Source organism: Danio rerio, chromosome 20 (assembly GCF_052040795.2).
Source record: "Danio rerio strain M-AB ecotype USA chromosome 20, GRCz13ab, whole genome shotgun sequence".
Classification (NCBI taxonomy): domain Eukaryota; kingdom Metazoa; phylum Chordata; class Actinopteri; order Cypriniformes; family Danionidae; genus Danio; species Danio rerio.
The window spans coordinates 25,397,501-25,422,496 of record NC_141040.1 but is presented as its reverse complement, the minus strand read 5'-3'; the positions used below and the strand labels follow the sequence as shown (position 1 = coordinate 25,422,496).

The 24,996-nt window shown below is 33.6% G+C and overlaps 1 protein-coding gene across 3 annotated transcripts in view; it reads left to right on the top strand.

Annotated features, from left to right (window-relative positions):
* The window catches only part of syne2a (spectrin repeat containing, nuclear envelope 2a), a 165,523-nt gene that overhangs the window by 125,075 nt on the left and 15,452 nt on the right, over positions 1-24,996 (top strand). For all 3 annotated transcript variants that reach the window (XM_087297225.1, NM_001365331.1, NM_001365330.1), the window contains 11 exon segments: positions 2,159-2,284; positions 4,420-4,575; positions 8,379-8,540; positions 13,430-13,596; positions 16,955-17,117; positions 18,365-18,552; positions 21,050-21,200; positions 21,754-21,936; positions 22,839-22,976; positions 23,064-23,258; positions 24,316-24,547. In XM_087297225.1, the coding sequence (XP_087153351.1) occupies positions 2,159-2,284; positions 4,420-4,575; positions 8,379-8,540; positions 13,430-13,596; positions 16,955-17,117; positions 18,365-18,552; positions 21,050-21,200; positions 21,754-21,936; positions 22,839-22,976; positions 23,064-23,258; positions 24,316-24,547 (1,861 nt within the window).

The window sequence follows — 24,996 nt, the reverse complement described above, 5'->3', positions numbered from 1 at the left end:
ATTTTATTAATAATTGTACGTGTAATTTAGTACCATAATGTTATATTTACTATTGCTTAGTTTTCCTTTCTTTTTTCTGTTTTAGAAGCAGTTTAAAATAGTGATTATTAGCGTGCTACTGAAATGTGACCATTGTCTTTTATCTCCCAATGCAAGTTTGACTGATTTGTGTAGCAGAGCTGTTTAAAATATCTACTGCGTGTGTGTGTGCGCGTGTGCTTGTGTGCGTTTGCGTGTGCGTGTGTGTGTATGTATGTATATGTATATATATGCATGTATGTATATGTATGTATATATATGTATATGTATATATGTATATATATGTGTGTGTATATATATATATATATATATATATATATATATATATATATATATATATATATATATATATATATATATATATATATATATAACATGTCAGGCATAATAATTAAAATGAATCATTAGCCCCATTCACACAGGAATATCAGTAAATATCCGGAAAATTTCCTGAGCGATTTTAACGGTACATTCTAAAAAGCGCTGTTCACACAGGCACGGATGTTATGGTATTTTTCCTGAAAAGACCATTCACACAATCATTCCAAAATATCAATAAATTCTGACATCATTAACCATAGAAGACCTCTACACAGCCGCGTCTGTATTTGCAAACATTTGGCTACATTACAAACTCTGTGGATGAATAAGTATTATAAACAACTTTGATGAAAATATATGGAGAAACACTTTTGCATGTCGAGATGTACATAATTTGTGTGGATGCTGGCTGAAGGTAAACAAACATATCATTTATTATTATAAGCGTTTTACCGATAATTAATTAAGAACGAACATAGAAACGTTATCTGACTAACATCTAGCGGCTTAATGTTTCTTGAAAAATATTCAAAGGCTTATTTTTATAAACCGTGCGGCTGTGAATGAGTCTGAGTCTTATGATTGGCTAAAGTAGACCTCTCACGTCTGCACGTTCTAGATGTGAACGCGCTCTTTCCGGCAATCTTCCGTCTACTTTCACACAGCGCAGCATTCCGGCAAATTACCGGAAATGTTATTTCTCTTTTCGGAAAAAAGCCAGAAGGAATTTACCAGTATTTTCAAAAAGGGACTGTTCACACTCACAGACCTTTCCAGAAAATTGCCAGTAATGTGTGTATGTGTGAAAGGGGCTATTGACATCTGTTTTCTTCATTGGTTTCTAAAACACAGATTTCTTTACAATTTAAAATGGTCTTTTTGGATATCTTTTCTACTGGAGATACTGTTGTCCTAAAACCTAAAAAAAAAAAAAAAAAAAAAAAAAAAAACAGAAATTTTATGTCTTACATATACCTTAGGAATGGTATCAGAAAATGTTGCCGGTTTTAAAACCTTTAAAACGGTTATCATCCCATGCCTAAATGCAATTTATTTGGCAAAGTCAGTGAGTAATCATGTCAGTCAAACTAATTGTGATTTAAATTGATCAAAATATCAAGATTTTTTGCTTCTGCTTTATTTCATGGCCTTAATAATGAAAGATGAAGTCTAAATAAACATTTAGTCACAGAAACAAATATTTTCTAAACATCTTGGAAAACATGGAAGAGCTTATATCTAGCAAAAATATACAGAAAAAAATAACTTAACCATTTTTAAATGGCACAATGAGGCTTTGCGTCACCCCAAACTTGAGACTCTGCAGTTAGACCATATTTATATAAGGCCAGAGTTACACCCATTCAAAACCATTTCTAATTGGCTGTTTGGTTTGGTATGATGACATCATTGCATTGAGGGGGTTTAGATAGTGATGTGGGTAGAAGTGTGTTTATGTGAGCATGTGCTCACAATAGGTGGGGGTTGTGCTTCCCCGTGTGAATGGGAAATCCCTCTTCACTGATCTGAGATCTGATATGAGATAAAACAGCACCCAAAATACAAGCACACCAGGGCCTCTCATGAACACTGTGCTCAAGCAGCTCAAATCAATGCGAGTGACACTGAATTAACAGACCTTATTCCACGCAATTGATGGAGTTAAGAGAATACCATGAAAGGTTATTTTACATTTAAAACAACAGGGTTTGGTCTTGTGTTGTGAACAATGTTAAAAAAATCTTTTAAGGACAAATGCATTCCTCAGTAGTTAAGAGATCCTTCTGTGTGTTTGCAGAACTGGAAGCTCTGTGTCACTGGATTGGTTGATAGTGCTCTTAAACTGAATGAGATAAAAGCAAGATTGAAGAGTCCGCTGCCCGAGAAAATAGAAGATCTGAAGAAACATGAACAGCTGACTAAGGTAATCCTGTATATGAAGTTGATCCCCAAACAGAAAGTTTAAATTTTTAGTTTAATTTTTTAATTTTTTTATTATTATTATTATTATTATTTTTTTAGAAATAAACTATTTATTTACTGAATGGTTTGGATCTTAGCACTTTATAAAAAGTTGTATAATTTAGTTGTATATTAGTAAATAATGTATTTACTAACATGAACAAACAATTAACAATACATTCAATGCTCTATTAAGTTATCTTAGTTAATGGTAATTAATGAACAAAGTTGTTTATTGTTTGTTCATATTAACTGACAGTGCTTTAACTATTGTTAGCAAGCATGATTTTGTATTTTAATAATGAATTAGTAAATGTTAAAAGAAATAATAACTGCTCTAAAAGTATTGTTCATTATTAGTTCATGTTAGTAATTAAACTATCATTAACTAATGAAATCGTATTGTAAAGTGTGACCTTTGTGGACATATTAAGAATAGCCAAGGAAACAAAAAAATAACATGAAGCCTAATTTTAGATTCAGGAAATTTGACTTGATTATTTGTATTTATTTATTTTTTTTTTTTTGAGAAACCAAATACTAAGACCTTTTGAAATCCGTGCACTACTATTATAAAGTTTAGAGTCTGTAAGATTTCTATTTAATGCTTTTGAAAGTAGTCTCTTATTTTATTAGTCAAAAGTACAGTGTATAGTGCATAGAGTGCACCCCATTTTTAAAATTTATATTTTTATCCATTTCTTAGTGAATATGGGTAATATATATTGGTGCATTTGAACAAAACAGATTTATTAAACAGATATATTTATTAAATAAATATTTTAGTCACAGAACATCTTTAGAAATAGAAAGATAATACAATTAAATTTAATTTAACTATTGCAAAAAAAAATTACAAACTATAACATTTCAGCAAAATTGTATATACTTTTTGTTTCTCTTTTTTTTTTTTTTTTTTGCACATTTTATTTAATATTCTTCCCTAACATATGATAATGGTTCAAAAATTATTAGCCCAAATGTATAAGTTAATTTGTTATATATGCCCCAGAATTGGCATCAGTACTGACTATTTTTCTTTTTTAAATATTTCCTAAATTATGTTTAACGGAGCAAGGAAATTTTCACAGTATGTCTGATGATATTTTTCTCATCTAGAGAAAGTCTTATTTGTTTTATTGCAGCTAAAATAAAAGCAGTTTTACATTTTTTTAACACATTTTTAGTTCAAAATTATTTATATATATAATTATTTATATATATATATATATATATATATATATATATATATATATATATATATATATATATATATATATATACATACATACATACATGCACACATGCACACATACACACACACACACACACACACACACACATATATATATATATATATATATATATATATATATATATATATATATATATATATATGTGTGTGTGTGTGTGTGTGTGTGTGTGTGTGTGTGTGTGTGTGTGTGTGTGTGCATGTATGTATGTACTATATATATATATATATATATATATATAGTTGAAGTCCGAATTATTAGCCCCCTGAGTTGAACTAGAATAATTTTCACTTATGCTTTCAGACTTTTAAACCATGCTTTACAGTGACATTATTACTTTACATTACATAGTAGATTTGTTAATACTAGACAAAGTCCTTTCATCTGCTAGTTGTGTTTCTCCACTATTTAAAAACACTCCATTATCACCAAGGCCTTTGCTAAAGAAAAAGCACCTGTTGATATAATCACGCTCCTTTAGAAATGAGTTAATAAACAGCTGCTGAGACTGATTATTTTTTGTTGATTAAGGCCCTCTTAGTGGAGGTGGACGAAACCGACAAAACAAAGGAAATAATGGTGTCCTTAACATGTTTGGCCTTTACCCCCATCATCGCCTTTTTCCAGGCTGTTATGGGTGCGTTGCCCTCCCCCCTGCACACCCTCCCTTCTGCCCCACTCTGCCTCCTCCCCTCCCCCGTCCTAGCCCAGCCTGTCCGTCCAGAGGGCCTTAATCCCGTTCGCTAATGACAGGGACAGAGAGCGAGTGAGGGAGAGAGAGAGATAGAGAAAGCGTGCTGCACAGGAGGCAAGTTTAACTTGGTGCTGTTGGCGTGTTATGCAGGAGGACGAGGACTTGCTGCAGATTTGGATTGTAGGACTGAAAGAGTTGAGCACCATGAAGGCAGACGTGTCCCAGTATGTGCTGCCCACGGACACTGCACTGCTGCAAGGACAGGTGGAGGAACTTCACTGCCAGTGGGAAGAGCTATGCTTGAAGGTGAGTGTGTGTGTTTGAGATGGCTGAGAGAGAGAGTGTGTGTGTTTGTGTAGGAGGGACGTGGAGAGAGAGGCTGTTGTCCGCGCAGCATTGAGAGGCACACAATGATTCACTGCTGGAAATGGGGGGAGAAAACTTCAGTGCTGCATGACAGAGAAAAAGAGAGGGAAAATGAGAACGTTTGTGAATAATTTATGTTTCACTATGATAGTTTGGACCACAGAAAGTGTCATGGAGTGTGCTGAAAAATGTAAATGCATTTGACAAACAGTACAAGAAAAATGTTTCACCAGTTCAGAGCAAAATTAATGTTTGCATTTAATGTTGGTTTAAACCACAAGACATCCGTATTTGTGTGGGGCACATAATGAGAAAGTTTGAACAACACAGTGTAGTGATAAAGCAATGAAGAAGGGAAGATCTTTTAAGTCCATTCAGCTTTAAAAAGACCCAAAAATCTGTATAAAAATAGCATGAAAGACGTTCATTTGACACATGTACTGTCAGCTTCAGAAGGAAACTGGAATCTTCATCTTAATAGAAATGGAATATCATCATGGTACCACTATAAGAGGATGAGTAGATCATAAAGAGATTAATTAAATGGATGGATATATACGATTTAAGAACAAATCATTACAAATCTGACTAATTTAAGAAAAAAAAATCATTGATTCATAATAGATTTGGTCGATTTTGTTTTAAACTGAATCAGGCAAAGCGATTGCAGGACTTCAACTTCAAATATAGTACAAATGTCACATGTCAAACTTGTTTGGTGCTTGACAGCCCCAGATCACATATATTTACAATACATTGACATGTTATTAGCCAGAATACTTTGAAGATTTATTGTCTTGGATGACTGAAAGTAAATCAGTTGTGTTTGGTAAATAATTTAAAGAAAGTACTTTATCTAATTCTGTCATTCACTCATCCTCCACTTAAATGTTTCAATGGGAGCAGCTAAATGGGTTAGTTTCATCTGAAGATAATTTAACGAATTTTAGTATCCAAACAGTCTAATATAGTCTCTGAATTACATTTTATGTTATTATATAGCCTTTGTTCTTACTATTTATGTCAAAGGTTGCCATCAACAGCACAGTTACCAACATTCTTCAAAATATCTTTTTGTTCAGCAAAACAGATGCAGGTTTAAAAACATATTAAGGGTGAGTCAGAATTCACTGTCAATAATCAATAAATCGACTTATCGCACAACACATTGACATGACTGCAATAATTTTTGGTGATGCAATATATATCGTCCATGCATAAAAAACATTTCTAGCAACATTTTAGCTGATTGTGCAACATCTCTATCTATATTGGAGGTGTCAGTATGATTAAAAAACACTAGTATTTACTATAAATTACTATAGTATATTTTCATGAGGGTGCCTGACAACTGAAAATAGATCTGGTAGCAGATATTGCAGCCTCTGTTACTTTTTGCCTTGCACTTTTTTGTTACATTTATTATTATTTATTTGTTTAGGATATGCACTTTCACACTTTGATTTCAGTGTCTAATTATTCAATTGCTAAAATGACTGTAATTAAAATAAATATTTTTAGGAATAAAATATTATGTGTTCTTTGGAGAAGTGTACTTGCGTTGTTATGATATTATATTGTCATTCTGGTATTATATAGTTATTGTCATAAAATGGTCTTAAAATGACAATAATATTGTTTATCACAATATATTTTGGTGCAGTATATCGTACAACAAAAAATACATATCCTTACAGGCCTGGCTGTCCCTTTAAGTTTCTTCATAGCCTGACCTTTTTATGTTTTTGAGATTATCTGCCTCGCGCAGGTGTTCAGCCTGCCATCATTAAGCAAAGTAACTGAATGGCCGGCTGACGTTTGAAAGGAATTGCTCTTGTAACTGTAAACTGCCTAAGCAATTAAAAAACAGAAAGGCCACATTTAGGACCGATCATTTCATGGCCTTCACCCAACCCTTGGACTTGTCGCCACACAACGCAGGGAGCCTTTGTTTAATGAAGCGTTTTTCAGTTTGTTGGAGTGAGTCTTTACTCGAAACGCTGGCCAGAAGCCAAGACGGAGCCAATGAGGTCAGTCTATGTGTGCGTCAGTGTCTGCAGCCAACAGGTTGCAGGTGGAAACATTCCCTCAAATAAATGACAGATGGCACAGCTTGCTGTTTTTCTGGAAGGAGGTCTATTATTTGTCGTTGCATATGTTTGTGGTAAGTCGCTTAGGCTTGTGGGTTCAAGGAAATGCATAATTAATGTGTTCGACAACAAGGCCTTGAATAGATGTAGCCAGCTAATCTCGGTGTCCTTGTGAATTATTTTATCCACATGATTTATATTCGTTTAGAAGGAACTGCAGTTCTTTTACAGCTCCAAGTGTGACATTAATGGATCAAGGAAAACGTATAGCCTTCGTTGACAAATGCCTTCGTTCTTTTTAAAAGGCTGCATGTAAGCGTTTGGGAAAAGGGAACTACAAAGCGCTGCCCGTGTCCCCTAGTGTGCCTTGGTGTTAGTACATACTAATAGACAAGCCACTTACTGACCCAAAGCAGTAAAGGAAGCAGGCCTATGCGGTACTCTGTGCTTTTTAGTCTGGTAATCAATCTCACAGCATGCAGTGTAAGTTTTGTTAAAAGTCTTTTTTTAGATTGCTGACTTCTTAAGGAATAAAATCTCAAAATTGTGACCTTACACCTTTGGACTGAGTGGTTTTGAAGTTTTTACTTGAATGAGAATTTGGGTAGTAACCCGTCATATTACTTCAAGAGCACTTTACAATATACAGTCAGGGTAAAGAGTGGAAGTTTTTACGCTTTTCTTTCTCTAGTACTTAAAGAGAAAGTTCACCCACCCTGAACAGCCAGAAGCAGCTTCACAGAAAATAATTCATCCATTCATTTTACTCCAGCTTACTACCTTATTTATCAGGGGTCACCAAAGCAGAACCGGCACAGAAAAATGACAAACAATGCAATTTGGAAACATTGCAAATGATGACAGATGAAAATGAGTTAAAATGCTCATCTATAAATTTAATACTTGCTAACTAAAAGGAAATAGGCCCATAAACTACTTATAGCAATGAGTGTGTTACAAGAAGTTATATTATTAAATTATTTGAGGAACGGCCAGAAGACGCGCAATTTCCGGAAGATTATCATTCATTTGCGGGCATCCGGGAGTCTCTATGCATTTGCGGGAGACTTGCGGAACTTTCGAGAGACTTGAGATGTCTGCATCTGTATATATTTTAGCTGCTGTGACACGAGCGCAGAACAGAAATGACATGCTGAAATAAGATATTACATACAGCTGTTTAGCTTGTTTATTAAAAAAAGTTGTGATCTGGTGCTATATAGATAATACAATTAATGTGACTTCAAAGGGGGCGGTTACAGCTGTTGGGAGGGCGGAGCACATGCCTTATATTATGGTAGGGGAAACACTGCAGAAATGAAAAATAAAACAAAAAAATCTTGTTAAACATTAAAAAAGATTCTTCAACTGATACTAAAGTGTTTTGGGATTCGCTAAGTGCTAACTCGCTAAGTTTTGACTCCAGTAGCTGTGAACTTTAAGGTCTACACATTTTATGAAACAAAAATATGTATTGATTTTATTTATTTATTTGGTTGTTTGTTCATTTTATTCACGTGTAAAATATTACTATTAGAATCTGGGACGAATATTAAAAGAACAAATGGGTATTGACTGTAATGTTTTTGCTTTGATTTGCTTTTTAGATGTCTTTTTGTCATCCTGAATCATTTTTCCTTTGCATGTGTGTAGGTGTCACTTCGTAAACAGGAAATCGCTGACCGACTGAACGCCTGGATCATCTTCAATGATAAAAACAAGGAGCTTTGTGATTGGCTGACGCAGATGGAAAAGAAGGTGGCACACAGAGGCGAAAACCTTAGTATTGAGGAAATGGTGGAGAAACTTAAAAAGGTGGAGTTTGATTTAGTCTTTTTCCAGTGTTTTTTTCAAGATGTGTGTTTGTGTACTCCAGAAATGAATAATAAAATGATTTGGTGATTGTTTTTATTATTATTATTATTATTTTATTATTATTATTATTAATTTAAATTAAATTTCAAAAAGAGTAATAGAGTAATAATAAAAATATAGAACATTAAAATCAAAACATTTAATTATATTTTATTTTAGTTTATAGTTATAGATGCATTTTCCTCCATTTTTTTTTTACTGACCTTAAACATCTCAGTACATTCCCGTAGCTAGCTTATTGAAAGGGTTGGGTTTTTTTCTGAAAAACTGGATCTTTTTGCAGTTATTTGCCTCATTATCTATTTAACTATGAGGTTTAAATACTGCATTTTGAGACATTTTAAGCACATTTTTGCTGCATTCACTTGATGGATTGGGATCATAACCACACTTTTAGATGTACCAAAAATATTTTCTATCACTTTGCAAAATCTTTTACCATACTATCTTATTTATTTATTTATTTATTTATTTATTTATTTAACCAGAAACGTCCCATTGAGGTACAATTACTCTTCTACCAGGGAGTCCTGGTCCAGACAGGCAGCAAAGGACAAAGTTACAAAAAATAAATAAATAAATACATGTCACAACACATAGACACACAAAAAATAGTATGAACCATTATCAATTGTTAAAACATATGCACTGTTTTAAATTGACAGTACAGTGTCAACCTCTAGAGTTTTTTCCAGCTGTGGCAGCAGGTCTTTTCCACAAATCTACCAACTACCTATGGCGTATTTTAATGACAAATAGAGAAATGTGGTGAGCGCAGTACAAGACGGGATCGCATTTATGTAATACAAGCATGCCAATATCTGCTTGCGCGCCGATTTCTTCTGCTCTTGCACAAAACTTCTTGCACGCCCTCAAACACGCTGCTTAAGCGCAGATCTTCTTGTGCGCTCTCAAATAAACACAGCTGAAGTGCGATTTAGTGCGTTTATGTAGTGAGTATGTCTTTAACATTTATTAGATTTGCTAGGAATATTTATTAATATCTTCAAAAGACCTACAGATCGGTATTAATGCGTCCTGAAGTAAAGTGAAATGGCAATTTTTTAAAACATTCAGAGGTGCATGCATATAAAGTATATCACCGTAATCCAGTACTGATAGAAATGTACTACCATTTTTTTAACAAAAATAAAAAACTAATATTGGTTTGTTTTTATCTTTTTTTTTTTTTTAAGGCTATCGATATAACAACTACAAGTCAACTTATCATTAAGCCAGACACCTAAATATTTATAAGATGCAACTTGTTCAATCTGTGCGCCATTATATGTTTTAATATTAAAATTGTGTATTAATAATCTGAATTGGGTAAAGATCATGTATTTAGTTTTTTTTTTTTTTTTTTGCATTCAATACTAATTTTTTACAATCGAGAGACATTTGAAATGAATTAAAAGCATTTTGTAAAGAGTCTATTGACACTTTTATAGATGATACCATAGTGTAAATAATTGTGTCATCTGCATAAAAGCTGTACATTTGCTGATTCAACAGCTTAACCAAGTTCATTTATATTAACGAAGAATATAATTTGCCCCAAAATTGAGCCTTGAGGAACACCTGTCTTTACTGTTAAAGGAGCAGAGATATGATTTTCTATTTTTTTTTATTTTTTTACTTTTTTACAAATGTGCATTTTTAAACTGTACATTTTAGAAAACTGAAGTCTATATGCAAATAACAAGCTGGCCAGTACATTCAGATTCCCAATAATCCAACAGAGCATTCCTCTTGGTCTTAAAGCCTTTTTTGATGGGTTAGTTTCAGAATTCATGATAGCATAGAAGTTAAACATTGAATAATTGAGCTCATATAGCGGACCAATTCTGGACCGCTGTCTGTACCCCCGTGGGCCTGCAGTGGTAGTGTAGTTTTTTTTGTATGAATTCAAAATTTTTGTCATTGAAGCTAAAAGTCTCAGGGCACAACAATTGTAACTGAAATGACCTAACAGAACATTTCCTTATAGTTTCTTCTTTTGCGTTGCCATGCAAAAAAGAGAAAACTGTTTTGTTTAGATCAACTCGAATAAAAATATGAAAATGGATGGCAAAAAAATTTAACCTTGGATGTGATTGTTATATCCTTGCAACAAATTCTTATATACAATAGCACAACTGCTTGTTTTCGTGGTTACATAACTTCAGAAAAAGGCACATGGATCGGTTTCTACTGTATGCGCGGTTGTCATGGTGAGTTCTTGTTGTACATTTGTAAGGAGATTAAGTAGGTCAGTAATATGGTATTATATGTTATATGCTATTATAAGTGTCTATGAAGGATTAAAACGATCTCAAATGAACAGCACGCTTAAGTGTTCCCAAGGGGGGCCCCACAGATTTTGCATTTCACTGAGGCCCTGTTTTATCCACTCACATACTGTCGCATTTGTTCATTTGTACTGAAATATGCTACAAATGTACATGAAGTTCTAATCTAGCTTACTGCATGTACTGTAAATCGAGGGCAGAGCGCTGCAGCACATAACTGTGGGTTCATTTGTTTACCTCTTTGTTCATACACAACAATGGCCTCATATGTGTCGTTTCTCTCTCACCATCAAACAGTGCAACTGTCGAGCACTCTGCAGTCATTAGCACATAGTTTACCGTTGAGGTTTTGGAGTGTTTTGGGCAGCGCCACTAATGATCACATATCAGAAAGTTGGTCGTTGTCTTTTACTAGAACCGTTACTGGCAATCAAGTGTTGTTTTATTATTATTTGGATAATATTGTTGTATTTGTGATGTTATTGTGTAGTACTTCACATTTTTATGTTTTTCTTTTGTAATTATTTAAAAAATGTTGTTTTTGTGTGGCTTAACCATTTTTGTCATATTTGCAAATTAATTCTAGTAAGTATTTATTTCATGGTGTCCTTGTTACACGTTCCATGTTCATTCTATATCAATAACAACAAATACCACATAACTACTTAACTAATTAAGCCCTTATCCTATTTAACCATATAATATGTATGTGTACGTAAATAATAGTGCTCAGTATTTATTAAATATGTAGTTACAACTTAACAAGGGCACCTTAAAATGAAGTGTCACCTTAATTGTTATTTATTTAAATTTTAGGGTTGCTAAATATATTCTGATAGTTTTTTTAGGTCAATACTGATGATGATGATGAAATGCTATTGGCAGACTTGTTTTACATTTTGTCATCTATTTGACCATGTTTTAAATTATTTAAAAACTCGCAAAAAAAAAAAAAATTATGGTATACTACCTAGTACATTGTTTTAATTCATCTGTTGATAATTTTTAAACAACACTGATTTGATCAATTTAATATTAATTGTAATTTTTATTTATGGTATGTAACTATTTTTTGTTGTTTTTTCCCCTCATATGGCTCGTTTACACCCGGTATTTAGTTGTTTGTAGCTATGTTTTCAACCAAAATGCGAATTAACTTTATGTGCAAAACTATGCGCATAAAAGACATGCGAAAAAGGCAGCTTTTCCACCCAACGAGTCAAAGAGAACAAAACCGTCACTTTCTGATTAACTGGCTCCAAATATCAACAGTAAAAAGTGAATATATTAAGGTAGGAGAAGCTGCATGAATGTTTTCTTTATTTAATAATTGACTTGTACCTTAGAAGAAGATGCCAGCATGCAATAAACGTGTGGTTTAAGACACTCTTGACAGTTCTGGAGGTCATTAATAAATTAATAACACTAATACTGAAACAGTTAAGTCATCTTAGACTGACCAAAACAGCATTTCAGATGTTTTACAATATGCTCAGCCTGCTGGTTTGTCCATTCACACAGATTTTTATAATCTCTTATAACAAATCACATGACTTTTTTAATGCACATACTGGAATTTGTTTAGTAAAATTGTTTTCATTGTAGTTTATGTGCATTTTTTACTAATCGAATAAAAAGTTTATCCTACTCATTCATCCATATGTTTTTTATGCGCATTTTTCAAAATGTATGCGTATCTTGGCGTTTCCATCAACCATTTTTTTAAGCGCATATCCAAAATCAGCATAAAAATTGATGGATGGAAACGTAAAATGTGTCAATCTGATCATATCTGGAAACACCAAATAAAGGTGTTAATGGAACATTATGGCCTTGTCCTCTTGTGACCCCTTCCAAATGTTGAAAACATAGCTTTTGTGTAGTCAAATGCATGCAAATACCAAATTATTTAAAAATCAAAACCTTACAAGATTTAAGCTTTTCCATTTTAAAGTTTAGTTAGAAGACAAAAGCGTATATAAAAAAAAAATCATGTTCTTTTATTAGTCCTCCAGTCATGTAATACAAACCCTGTAACAGAAATCAAATAGCTGCATCTCCTTTTCATGTTTATAAGCAAACAACACAAGATGATTTCTCTATTTTACATTCAAATGTCTGACAAACACCATACACACACCTGCACTTGGACTCTTAGACCTTTTCCATCTGGAAAGTGGACAAAAGAGACCGCCAGGTGTGAATTGTATATGTCAAACAAAACCAGGTGTAAAAAGCGGCCATACTAAACAAAATACTGAACCAGGCCATACTACAAAACAAGTGAACTCTGAGAGGCAGCAGAGAATGCAATATAGAGCAAGTGAAAAGGGTTTTCGTGAGGGCTTGTTCTTCTCTTTTTAAAATGGCCCATGCTGAGAAAAAGAACATAGATTTAACAGCTGTCAGGCCCATCCAGAGACAAGAAGCAGTTAGTTAGTTAGTTTTGTTTGGGATGGAAGTGTTAATCGTAAAGCACATACAGTAAGAGGCCTGTGCTCATTGTGCACCTCTCTCTCTCTCTTTCTCTCTTTTCAGGACTGCATGGAGGAGATTAACCTCTTCAGCGAGAACAAAAGCCACCTCAAACAACTCGGCGAGCAGCTCCTGTTGGCCAGCGACAAAGCAAAGGAGACTGAGATCCATGGAGCCCTGCGAGATGTCAATGACCGATGGCAGCAACTGTTTGATCACATCGAGGGCCGGTGAGTAAGGAACTCTGTTTAGGCTGTGCTGGAATAACTGCTAATCTTAGGTTTTAATTTCTTTTCTGGCCACACTTTAAATTGAGGATCAATTCATTGATAATTGATGAGCTTTTAAAGGCATAGTTTTCCCATAAAATAACATTCTGTCATCATTTACTTAACCTTAACACAAAAGAAGACCTAATAAAAAATGTCAGAAACCTATAAACATTGACTTCAGCAGGTTTTGTTTAATATGGATATCAGTGGTTGAAGATTTCCAACATTCTTTAGAATGTCTTTGCTTTGTGTTTAACAGAAATAAACTCAAAGTGAAACAGAGAAGTAAATGAAGACACAAAAACCTCTAATCTTCTAAAAATTGCATTTTTCTCAGACTCTTCATTCAGTAATTTCACTTTTATGGCAAAGAAAAGGTTATTTTCATAAATTATTAACATGAAATAACTAAACATAAACATAAGAGGCACTGAAGAATGCTCATTGTAAAAGAAAATTCTACATGTCACTTGAAGGTTATTGCACCTGAACTCTTTAAATCATAACATAATTAAGTTTTTTAAGTGAACTATTCCTTTAACTATAACTTTTGGCTCAAATAAATATCTAACTTGCATCTTATTCATTAGTGGGGTCTTTTAGGTTATGGGGTTATAGGTTTAAGGCTTCTGAAATATAGTACTGCAGAATAATTAGTGGCCATTATCACAGAACCTGTATTTAATTTTAATGCCCTTTTCCACTTTTTTTCTATGTAAACACACACTTGATAGACACCCTTGACCACTGTGCTCACATCTCGTGTCTTTTGCAGCACTTTACATATCAGTGCCACATTTCTTCTAAGTTGATACAGCATTATAAAACTTTAGTTTTTACGCATATCGCTGCTTATCAATGTCAGTTTCAAAGCAGTGGACCAATCAGAAGAACTCGGAGGTGGGGCAAGAGTCGCAAGCTTTTTTTACTGTAGCAAGTTTGCATGATAACGATTTTATTTCACAGCCACTGAGCAGATGAGATGCTCTTTTAAAACTTATCAGTGCCATTTCAGGTTTTTAGACATAATAGACAATAGACAGCCAAAATCCAAGTAATATTCTGCGAATGAGCAAAAAATCCAACTGGTCCGCAAACTAAAGTGTATTCTATTTTCTCGTCTTGATATCATCTTTGGTATTGCTCTGTCCCCATTTATTAATGAGTAATTGAACATCATTGCATAACTCAGAGTTTGTTTGTTTTTTTGCTTTAATTTTTCTTTTTTAGCTTTAATTCAAGTAATTTATTGAAATTGGTTCATTCAGTCATTTATGGATTTATTTTTATTATTATTATTATTTAGAACTATTGGCGATAACAAAGCCCATTGAATGGTACTTCTTCTTCCTCTTCTTCCTCTCACTCTTCTCCTCCTCCTCCTCCCCCTTATTCTTCTTTTTATTCTTCTTATCATTATTGCAAATAGTTTTTTTTCTTTACAAAAACAGGAATGTGTTTTGCATCTGAATTGATTTTTACCCATTGTTTACCTATGTTTGCCTATTGTTGAATCAACTTTTTCTAATCATATTTTGTGTCAGCTTGGTTTCAAGTATTAAAACTTTATCAAATTTAAATATCAAATATTTGTGGATCAAAGCAACACTGAAGTAGTTGTAGTAACCATTCACAAAAAGGTTTAAGTTCCATTATTTTTATCCTTCTTATCATTATTGTTATTACTACAAACATTATTCTGTGTTAATAAAATAAAATTAAGAAACATTTTCATGCTGCAGTGCAGGAATTCCTTTAATGCTGCAATAAAATCTAAACATTACAGTTTGATAAACAAACATTTTACAAGTAAAAGCACCATAACTTCAATTCTATGCATTTAACCTCATAGGGCTTGGGTGTCCACATACTCTACGTGGATAGCACATTTTAGCTCATAAGTGTCTATTTAAAATACTTTGAATGTTTTATATTTTGTTACAGACACAGTGTCATCCTGCAACTGTTTTGCAGCATATGAAATGTTCCAAACACTATTTTTAACTGTCCAATATGGGCAAAAAAAATAGTTTTTACCCTCTGATAGTCAAAACATGTTCAAAAATGTATATGTTGTATATGCGTTAAAAACAGCCAGAAAAATATTTTTTTATGTTATTTTGGACCACGAGTAAACATATGGACATTATTTTTCTCTAAAAGTACATTGTATCAAAAGATAATACTTTTTCTAATAGGTTCCAATAAGCCTAATAGCAAAGAGAAATAAAAAAATGCATGTAAAAGAAAAACACCTTGGGCCTTAAGAGGAAAATAGAGAATATGTGTGTGTGTGTGTGTGTGATATATATATATATATATATATATATATATATATATATATATATATATATATATATATATATATATATATATATATATGATGATATATGATTTTTCTTGTTTGTTTATTTATATTTTTGATTAATCAATCAAAGCTGAATCTAGGTTCTGCATGTAGTCAATATCTCCAGCATTTAATCTGATCTTCAGTGCTGTGGATGTTTTCCTCAGCTGCAGTATGCTCTTCCAGTCATTCATCAGAAATTTGTACATACCGACTGCATGAATCACTCGGTGTTCCTAAGCAAGCAAATAAAAACAGTTCAAGTGGTTTCCGCTCTTGTCTGTGACGTCACTGGACTCTCATGTAGTCGTTGAGTCCTGCGGTGTGACGTGCTCTGAAGGAGCCAGATGGTGCTAATACTGGAATTAACGAAGTCCTCACTGGTGTGGACGGCTTCAGCTTTGCCATATGGCCTGTTCAGGCTCCTGTAGTCTGTCCAGTCCTTCTGTATATCCCAAACTGGGCGGAGGGGATGGTGGTCTGTCATCTCACATTAGCTCTATGAAGAGGGGCACAATGGGGTCAGAGGGACAGGCTGTACTCAGGCACGCTATAATCACAGCCGACCATCTGCAGGTATGGCCAAACAGCGTAACCAGAAGCTGCCCACTGTCACACTTAAATGGTTCAATCTAATCTCACACAAACACCCTTTGTCTGTTTCAGTGTCATCTGACCTGGAGTTATCAGACCTTTTTATTTTTATTTTTTGATGATGTTTTGTAACTTTGACAGAATTTTATTGGGTTCCTGCCAAACTGCACAGTCCCAGATCCCAAATAAAACAATTGCTTGACTGATTTATTAAAAGGGTTAGTGCGTTTTAGTATGGAGAAAACTGCTTGGCATTCATAGACAATCATTTTTTATCTAGTGGAAATATTTTTTTAGGTCTTTTGGACGCATTCGGGTATAATTTATGGTGTTCAATTTTTCAAAGCGAATATGCTGTATCTCTGTCTGTTTCAGGGTGAAGAAGCTGACCGAGACTTTGGTGACAGTACAGCAGTTGGATAAGAACATGAATAACCTTCGCTCTTGGCTTACGCGCATTGAGGCTGAGCTATCCAAACCAGTTCACTACAGTATCTGCCATAGAGAAGAGATTCAGAAGAGACTGGCAGAGCAACAGGTTGGTAAATTGCAGTGATGTAATCTATTCTAGTATGGACAAATATTAAATGCAAGAGGGGATTTTGTCTTTGTAGATTAAGAAAAAAAAAAATGACATCTTTTTAAAAGCTATTGAAAAATCAACAAACTTAACTAAAAAAATAAAGACATGTTTTGATTAGATTTTGGCATACTTTTTGTACAAAATAACCATGCAAGATGGTAATTCTGATTTTAAATAAATTTTTATTTATTTTATTTTATTTATTTATTTGTATTTTAATATTTTATTTAATTATTTTGTTTGTTTATTTATTTTTTTATTTTTTTATTTTTGGGACAATCAGCCAGAAATGTATATTATCTGTGCCTGAAATAAAAACATGAATACAGTAAATAAAGTAGTATTTTATCCTAAAATTTTTTAAAATAGACTGATGCTTGATTTCAGCCCAACTGAACCTACAGCTTTAATTATTTGTTATGCTAAAAACTGTTATTTAGAAGAAAAATACTTCTGAAATAACAAGTTTAAGTTGTTATCATTCACTTCAATTTAATAAAAACAGTAAATTATAAATAAATTCTACAAATAAATAGAAATGTTATGAATATTGAATATGCAATTATGAATAAATTGAATATAATGAATTTTTGCTTGGTTTTGTATGCTTTTTTTTAGAACGACAAGCTTAAGTCAGACCCTGTCACATTTTTTTATGAGTGAAAATGTACGATCCTACTAGAATGTCCCATTTTTTTCAATATTTAATTTAATTTAATAAAAAATTTGAACTTTTGCTTCGTAACTACAGTACAACCGAGAACAAAGGAATGTGAATGACAGTCTCGCTGACTGAATAGTTTTTAAATAATTGTTGTTTGTAATCAATCATTTTTTCTTTGTGAAGATGTGTAGAATATGGTGCACAAAACATTTTTTAAATCTTTGCTTCAAAAGTAGAGTAGAAGTGAAAAAAAATGACCGGGATGTTCGCTTTAACAAAACACTCCAACACCCATAATGCACTTTTTTGGGACATTAAGTCTGATTTGTTTTATTATTTGTGCAAAATCCAAAAGTTCTGTTTGTAGTTTTATTCAAAATGCCTTTAGCTGTCAAAAGTTCACCGTAAAATTAAAACAATGCTTTTTGTGTCATCAATTGGACATGAATAAAATAAACTGAACAAATGAACTTCACAATCTTGGTGCAGTTCAAAAAACTGTCAGTTATGTTTCTAATGCATTTTCATTCATGTTTAGGATCTGCAGCGTGACATTGAGCAGCACACGGAGAGGGTGGCGTCTGTGCTCACGCTGTGTGATGTGCTTCTCCATGATGAAGATGCCTGCAGCAGTGATGGAGAGAATGACTCCATCCAGCAGACCACACAGCGCCTGGACCAGCGCTGGAGAAATATCTGCTCCATGTCTCTGGAGAGGAGACTGAGGTATGAGCATTTATCCACATCACTCAAAACACAAGCTTAACATCCTCTTGGATGTTTATTCATTTTAGTCATTTTGTTGAATCCCTTCAAGGAAATGAAATCTGAGTTCACACTGGATCCAAATTAAGAAACTACTTTCGGATTTATTGCTCCCTGTATAGCAAGGGGGCTATCTTTAAAAGGTCAAAAGGATAAAAAGCATATAAAAGTGTTTATTTTTAATGGATTTTTATGTCATCACATATTTGTTTTAAAAAGCATAAAGAAATTTCACTTGTGCATACTTTTATTTTGATTACATTTACAACAAATATCATTTGTTTCACAAAGTACTGACAGAAAGTCTGGTTTTAACAAAAAGAACCATTGGAATGTACATAATTTTAACAAAAATGAATTCAGTAATTTACCTGCTGAATAAACAATATTAAAATATACAATTAATGGTAATTAGTCTATTAATAACCACAATAATTCTTGACGCAGACTAACAAATAAAGTGTGTAAAATGTTTATGAAAAATCCAATTAGTGAGTGATTCATTCTTTTCTTTTATTTGATTAACATTTTAGATAACATTTTTGATTTTTTTTTTGTAAATAAACAGATGAAACGGTTTGTATTATTATTATTATTATTATTATTATTATTATTATTATTATTATTAACAAAGGATAGAAAGAAATTGAATCAAGTTATTATATCTCATTAACCTTTTCTTCACTGTAACTTAAACGTTCTAATTAAAGAGCAGCGAATGATTCTCTCATTTAGATCTTTCATTTGATTACATTAACAGATGAGTCACTTTAAAAATGCACAGATCTATGATGAAAACGTTCAATTGCTTTCCTAGCTGTTTATGCTCATTTAAGTCAAAATTTGTTGTGTGAAAAGGAAAACCCACTAAGATCGACATGTTTAGATATTATTATTATCATTATTCTTTGTATATATCTGTTCAAACGCACCCAAAACCCAGAATGTCCACTTTTGCTCTGCTTCAAATCGCTTGTACAGAATCTGCTTGGGAAGCAGCATCTATTTATCAGTATGGAGCACGTCTAATAATCATACACCATTACATGAACTGACTGTTTTGAGGATTGCGTAGGAGGGGCAACAAAACCTGTAATGGAAAGGAAGGGAACTCTGCCATTTTTATATTTATTTTAAAGTGTTTTCACTTCTAAATAAAATGAAAGCACAGAACAGATTCACATTTAAGAGCCAGGGGCGTCCCCTGGTGCTTTGGTGGTATGGGTTACATATAGGGAGGATCGGCTATTTAATGTTTACTGCCACCCTTCATAGACAGATTAAAAATACGGGAGAAATACGAGACAAATACAGGATGATAGCAGGATAGAATTGCAAAATACAGGAGAATCCTGGGAAAAACGGGAGGGTTGACAGGTATGCACAATATAGCAAACTGATTTAGGGTCAAGTGTCATCAGTGAGAGGAGTCTGTCTTTGCATGGTTCAGTTGTGTGTCACTAGTAACGCACTAAGATTGTTTGGTGAATATTAATGCTTCATTTAGAATCAGACACTGCCCATACATTATTATCTCTATCATATAAGCTAGCTATATATGGTAGGCTTACTTTTTTTTTACGCATCTGTCATTGGATCAGATCGACATATTACCAATTTCTCATGCCAAAATTTTTTTTTATTCACCACCGTTCTTCTATCAACATTATGTTTTATGAGGAAATAAACAAATTCCCTGATACACTTAAATACATCTGACTTGAATGACACAGGGGGCTTTTTAAGTTCTTCTTCTTCTCTAGATGGATTAACTTGCTCCGATCACATGAACACATGAATGTATTCTCTATATAGTTTCACTGCAACTTGAGCTTTCTTTAATTCTGTGATCTTTAAACTTTGCAAATAAATTCTACAAGTGAAAAAAAAATGCATGAATAATTAGTGATTCACATGTCAAACTATGCTTCTAATTAGGGCTGTGCTGATAAACGATATTATATCGAATCACAATAAAATTTTAAAGTTTAAAAAAAATGATAAGCTCTGGACTCTTTTTTTCCTCATTATTGATCTAAGAAATTTGCAACGATAGGAATCTAAAAGTACGCTGATATTAGAGAAAATGTCAGAATTTTTAGCCACGGAAAATTTAGCAGCCAAAAATGTTTTGCAATTTAATGGACCTTCAAATTTTTGTGGCTTCAGTCATTGTTAGGGTACTCTTTTAAATCTGGAAGCATTAACAACTTATATTGAAATGTATATCGCTATCAAACAAAATGAAAAAAAAAAGATGCATTTTAGCCATATTTCCCAGCGCTGCGTCTGATTTATCATAGCAAATATGCTGTTTCTGCAGATCAAGACATGTAGAGCTGGGGGAGGTGTGGGGTTCGAAGGACTAGACTACATGACATACTAAAACAGACTGTTTAAATGCCAATCTAACTGGCTGCATAATGTTTCAATTATTGTTGTTTTTGTGTTTGCATAGGATTGAGGAGACATGGAGACTGTGGTGTAAGTTTCAGGAGGATTACTCTTGTTTTGAGGACTGGCTGAACGCTGCGGAGCGCACTGCTGCTGAACCCAATTCATCAGATGTCTCATACACTGATGCCAAAGAGGAACTTCACAAATATGAGGTTTGATTACAACACTCCGCTGAGAACCTTTGAATGGTTGTACAACTGGACCACTTCGGTCTTTTAGCATGTATTTAATCCTGCTGTTTTAACAACATAAATTGCTACTTAAAGGAATACCAGACTCCAATAGCAATCATGCATTACAAATCTGTAATTATTAATTTAACAAATATTTTAGTCAAGTAAGCTCAAGCTGTGAAATCTTTCCAATGTTAAAAAAGCATAGTCAGTTTTTGATCCGGCTCTAAAAGTTTTTGTAGTTTTCAATGTCAACTTTAATAGCAGTTCTCGAATTAGCTTTTGTATTCATAGCTAGTTGTGTTGGATTTATTGTAGGTTTCAAAAGATGGGGTACATGAGAGTACGATTTCATGTTTTATTTATTTATTTATTTATTTTATAATTAATTATTTATTTATTTATATGAACCTTATTTTAACTTGTAGAACTTGTATTTTGTATAGCATTAAGATGTTAAAAAGTTTTTTTTTTTTTTTTTTTACATCACTGACAAGAAAAGCTTTTTAAAAAGACGCTGATTTGTTGTTAGGTTTTCCAGATGCGGGTACATGAGAGCCTGACTCAGTTGGAGATCATTAATAACCAGTACAGGCGACTGGCGTGGGAGAATCGCACTGATGCCGCCAGCAGACTCAGAGCCATGGTGCATCAGGGTAACCAGCGCTGGGATGCACTTCAGAGGAGAGTGGCTGCAATATTGCGGAGACTCAGAGTGAGGACAGCACACACTTGTTTCTTTACAAAGCTGTTAATTTGCATCATTTGAGAATAAATCTATATTTCCATTCCATGTGTGTTCTATATTACAAAATAATATATTACAAAATCATCTTTAAATAACTCTCATATTCACACACATACACTACAGCCTATTTAGTTTATTCAATTCACCTATAGCGCATGTCTTTGGACTGTGGGGGAAACTGGAGGGAACCCAGCGAACATAAGGAGAACATGTAAACTCCACACAGAAATGCCAACTGACCCAGCTGGGACTCGAACCAGCGACCTTTGAGCTGTAAGGCGACAGTGCTTACCACTGAGCCACCGTGTCACCCTGCAGTCCAACACTATTAGTGAAGTGTGATTTTAAATTTTTATGCTTTATGCCTAAATACTTCAAACCATTAGGTTTTAGACACTTGTTAGATTTTGGCAATTTTGTTTGATCACTTGTATTTTATGTTTAAAATCTGAATTATAACTCAATATATTTAATCTAAATTAAGAACTCAGTATATTGAATCTGAATTAAGTATATTAGGTCAGACTAAAGTAGTGTGTTTTATATATATATATATATATATATATATATATATATATATATATATATATATATATATATATATATATATATATATATATATATATATATATTTATGCTGTTAGGCTGTTGTACTGATTAACAATGAAACATCGTTTTAGCTCATATTTAAAAATATATAATAATTTCACAAAAGTTATTTGAAACATATATTTCATAGTCAAAGCAGAAGTAATACAGACACCCAACTGGAATGTCTGGTCTAGGCTTTTGATCTATGGTTATCAACTATACTGACAAAATCAACAGTTTTTTTCTGACTTTCTCATATTTTTCTTTGTCTGATTTAGCATTTCACAGGCCAGAGGGAAGAGTTTGAGGGAACCCGTGAGAGCCTCCTCGTCTGGCTGACTGAGATTGAACTTCAACTCACTGACATGGAGCACTTCTCAGAAAGCCATCATCAAGACAGGATGAAACAGCTGAAGGTTAGCAAGCAATCTGTTTCCTCCAGTCATTCAGTCAGTCCATAGATACAGAGAAATGATCTTAACTTTCTGTCTCTTCACTTTTAGAGTTTCAAGAAGGAAATCACTCTGAACACCAACAAGATCGATGCTCTGATTGTGTTTGGTGAGGGTTTGATTCAGAGAAGTGCTCCTTTAGATGCTGTTGTGATAGAAGATGAGTTGGAGGAGCTGCACACATACTGCCAAGAGGTGTTCGGCAGAGTGGCCCGATTTCACCAGCGCCTCACCAGCCTACGCCCGGTATTCACACTTACTGGTTTCTTTTTTATTCTTTCATATAAAGTACAGTAAACACACATAAATACATATAAAATACAGTGTCATAAAATACACCCTAATTTATTTCAACATTTTGAGCCTACTTGGGGCCAATTAGATTTATCCTAAACAGTGTTTTTGATCCCAAGTTTCAGATCACAATAAAATAAATAATTAATACTTAAACCAATGCTTATTTTAGCAGGAATGCCTCAAATGAACACTCCTTTTTGGAAATAGGCTCGTTTTTTTAAGTCCTTTCGAGTTAAGCAGCTGACTTAAGCATTAAATTTATTTAAGCTAAGCAAAAAGTGCACCCACCAGACACGGAGATTGACTGAATACATTTAAAAATTGTAAAACTCAATTGTTTTGCTCTAAGGTAAAGGTGTCCAAATTTAGTCCTAGAGGGCCAGTGTCCTGGAGAGTTTAGCGCCAACTGCTAATCCAGCTCTCACTAGATATACCAGAAACTTCCTGGCAGGTGTGTTGAAGTAAGTTGGAGCTAAACTCAGCAGAACATCAGCCCTCCAGGACCGAGTTTGGACATCCCTGCTCTAAGGGGCTTCTAAAATGAGTCTATTTCAAAAAAGGTTTTGTTTTTTTTAAATAGAAAAAAAGAAAGAGAATAGATGACGGCTTGTATTTAGCAGGAATGCCTTTAATTAAAGTGATTGTAAAGACAAGAATTATGTTCTAGAAAATTTAGACAATCTTTTGAACTTATTCCTGTTAATCACAAATCTTTTAATTAAGAAAACTAAAACACAAAGTTGGTAAGAGGCATAAATGTTTCTTCAACAGCAATTCAGCATGTTTCTAAAGGATCATGTATTTCAAAATTTGTTCATACAGAAAAATGATTTCTATATATTGCAATATTTTGCAATATTCTAGTTTTTAGAATATTAAAATGTGTTTTTTTATCAAATTAATAATCTTACGCAAATTCTCTTTGCAGTGACAAAGATGACCAAATAATTTTGCATATGATTCAGATAATATGAGTATGAGTAACAATGTTTTTCTTCTGTAACAGTTGCAGGAGCATACAGACGTGTATGACGGCGAGCGGTCGAGAGAGACACAGAGTCCTCCTTCCTCTAGTCAGCCCTCCATGTGCTTGTTATCTCCACCTCAGGAGCGTTCAGGACGTGAAACCCCCGTCAGTGTAGACTCCATTCCTCTGGAGTGGGACCACACTGGGGATGTCGGCGGCTCTTCATCACATGATGAGGAGGAGGATGCTGCCTTCTTCTCAGCCCTGTCAGGTAAATACACTTTTGCTGGTCTCATCTTAAGCTCCCTTCACATTTCATCTAATTTTTTATCTCAGGTTGTTACTTCTCGGGACATCTGTTATTCCATGCTGTAATTTTCCCCATTAGATGAAAGCAAAAGCATACACTTTTTGTGTTTGCCTCCTTAAATGCAAATGAGCTGCTGTTCCGCACCCACATTTTCTGAATAGGGTGGAGTGTTTACTGTTTCTCCAATGGAGACTCTTAAAAGCACATTTAACACAAAAAAACAGAACCTTTTATTTGTTGTCTTTTCAGTTTCCACTCCTCATATAATGTTTTCAGAGCTTACATACACAAAGGAAGTGCACTGAGAGCTGACTGTCAGAGCAAATTCTAATTTTCTTCAACTGTCAGTTAAACATAAGATTATGTCAGTAAAGTACACACACATACACATAAAAAACTGAAGGAATTGA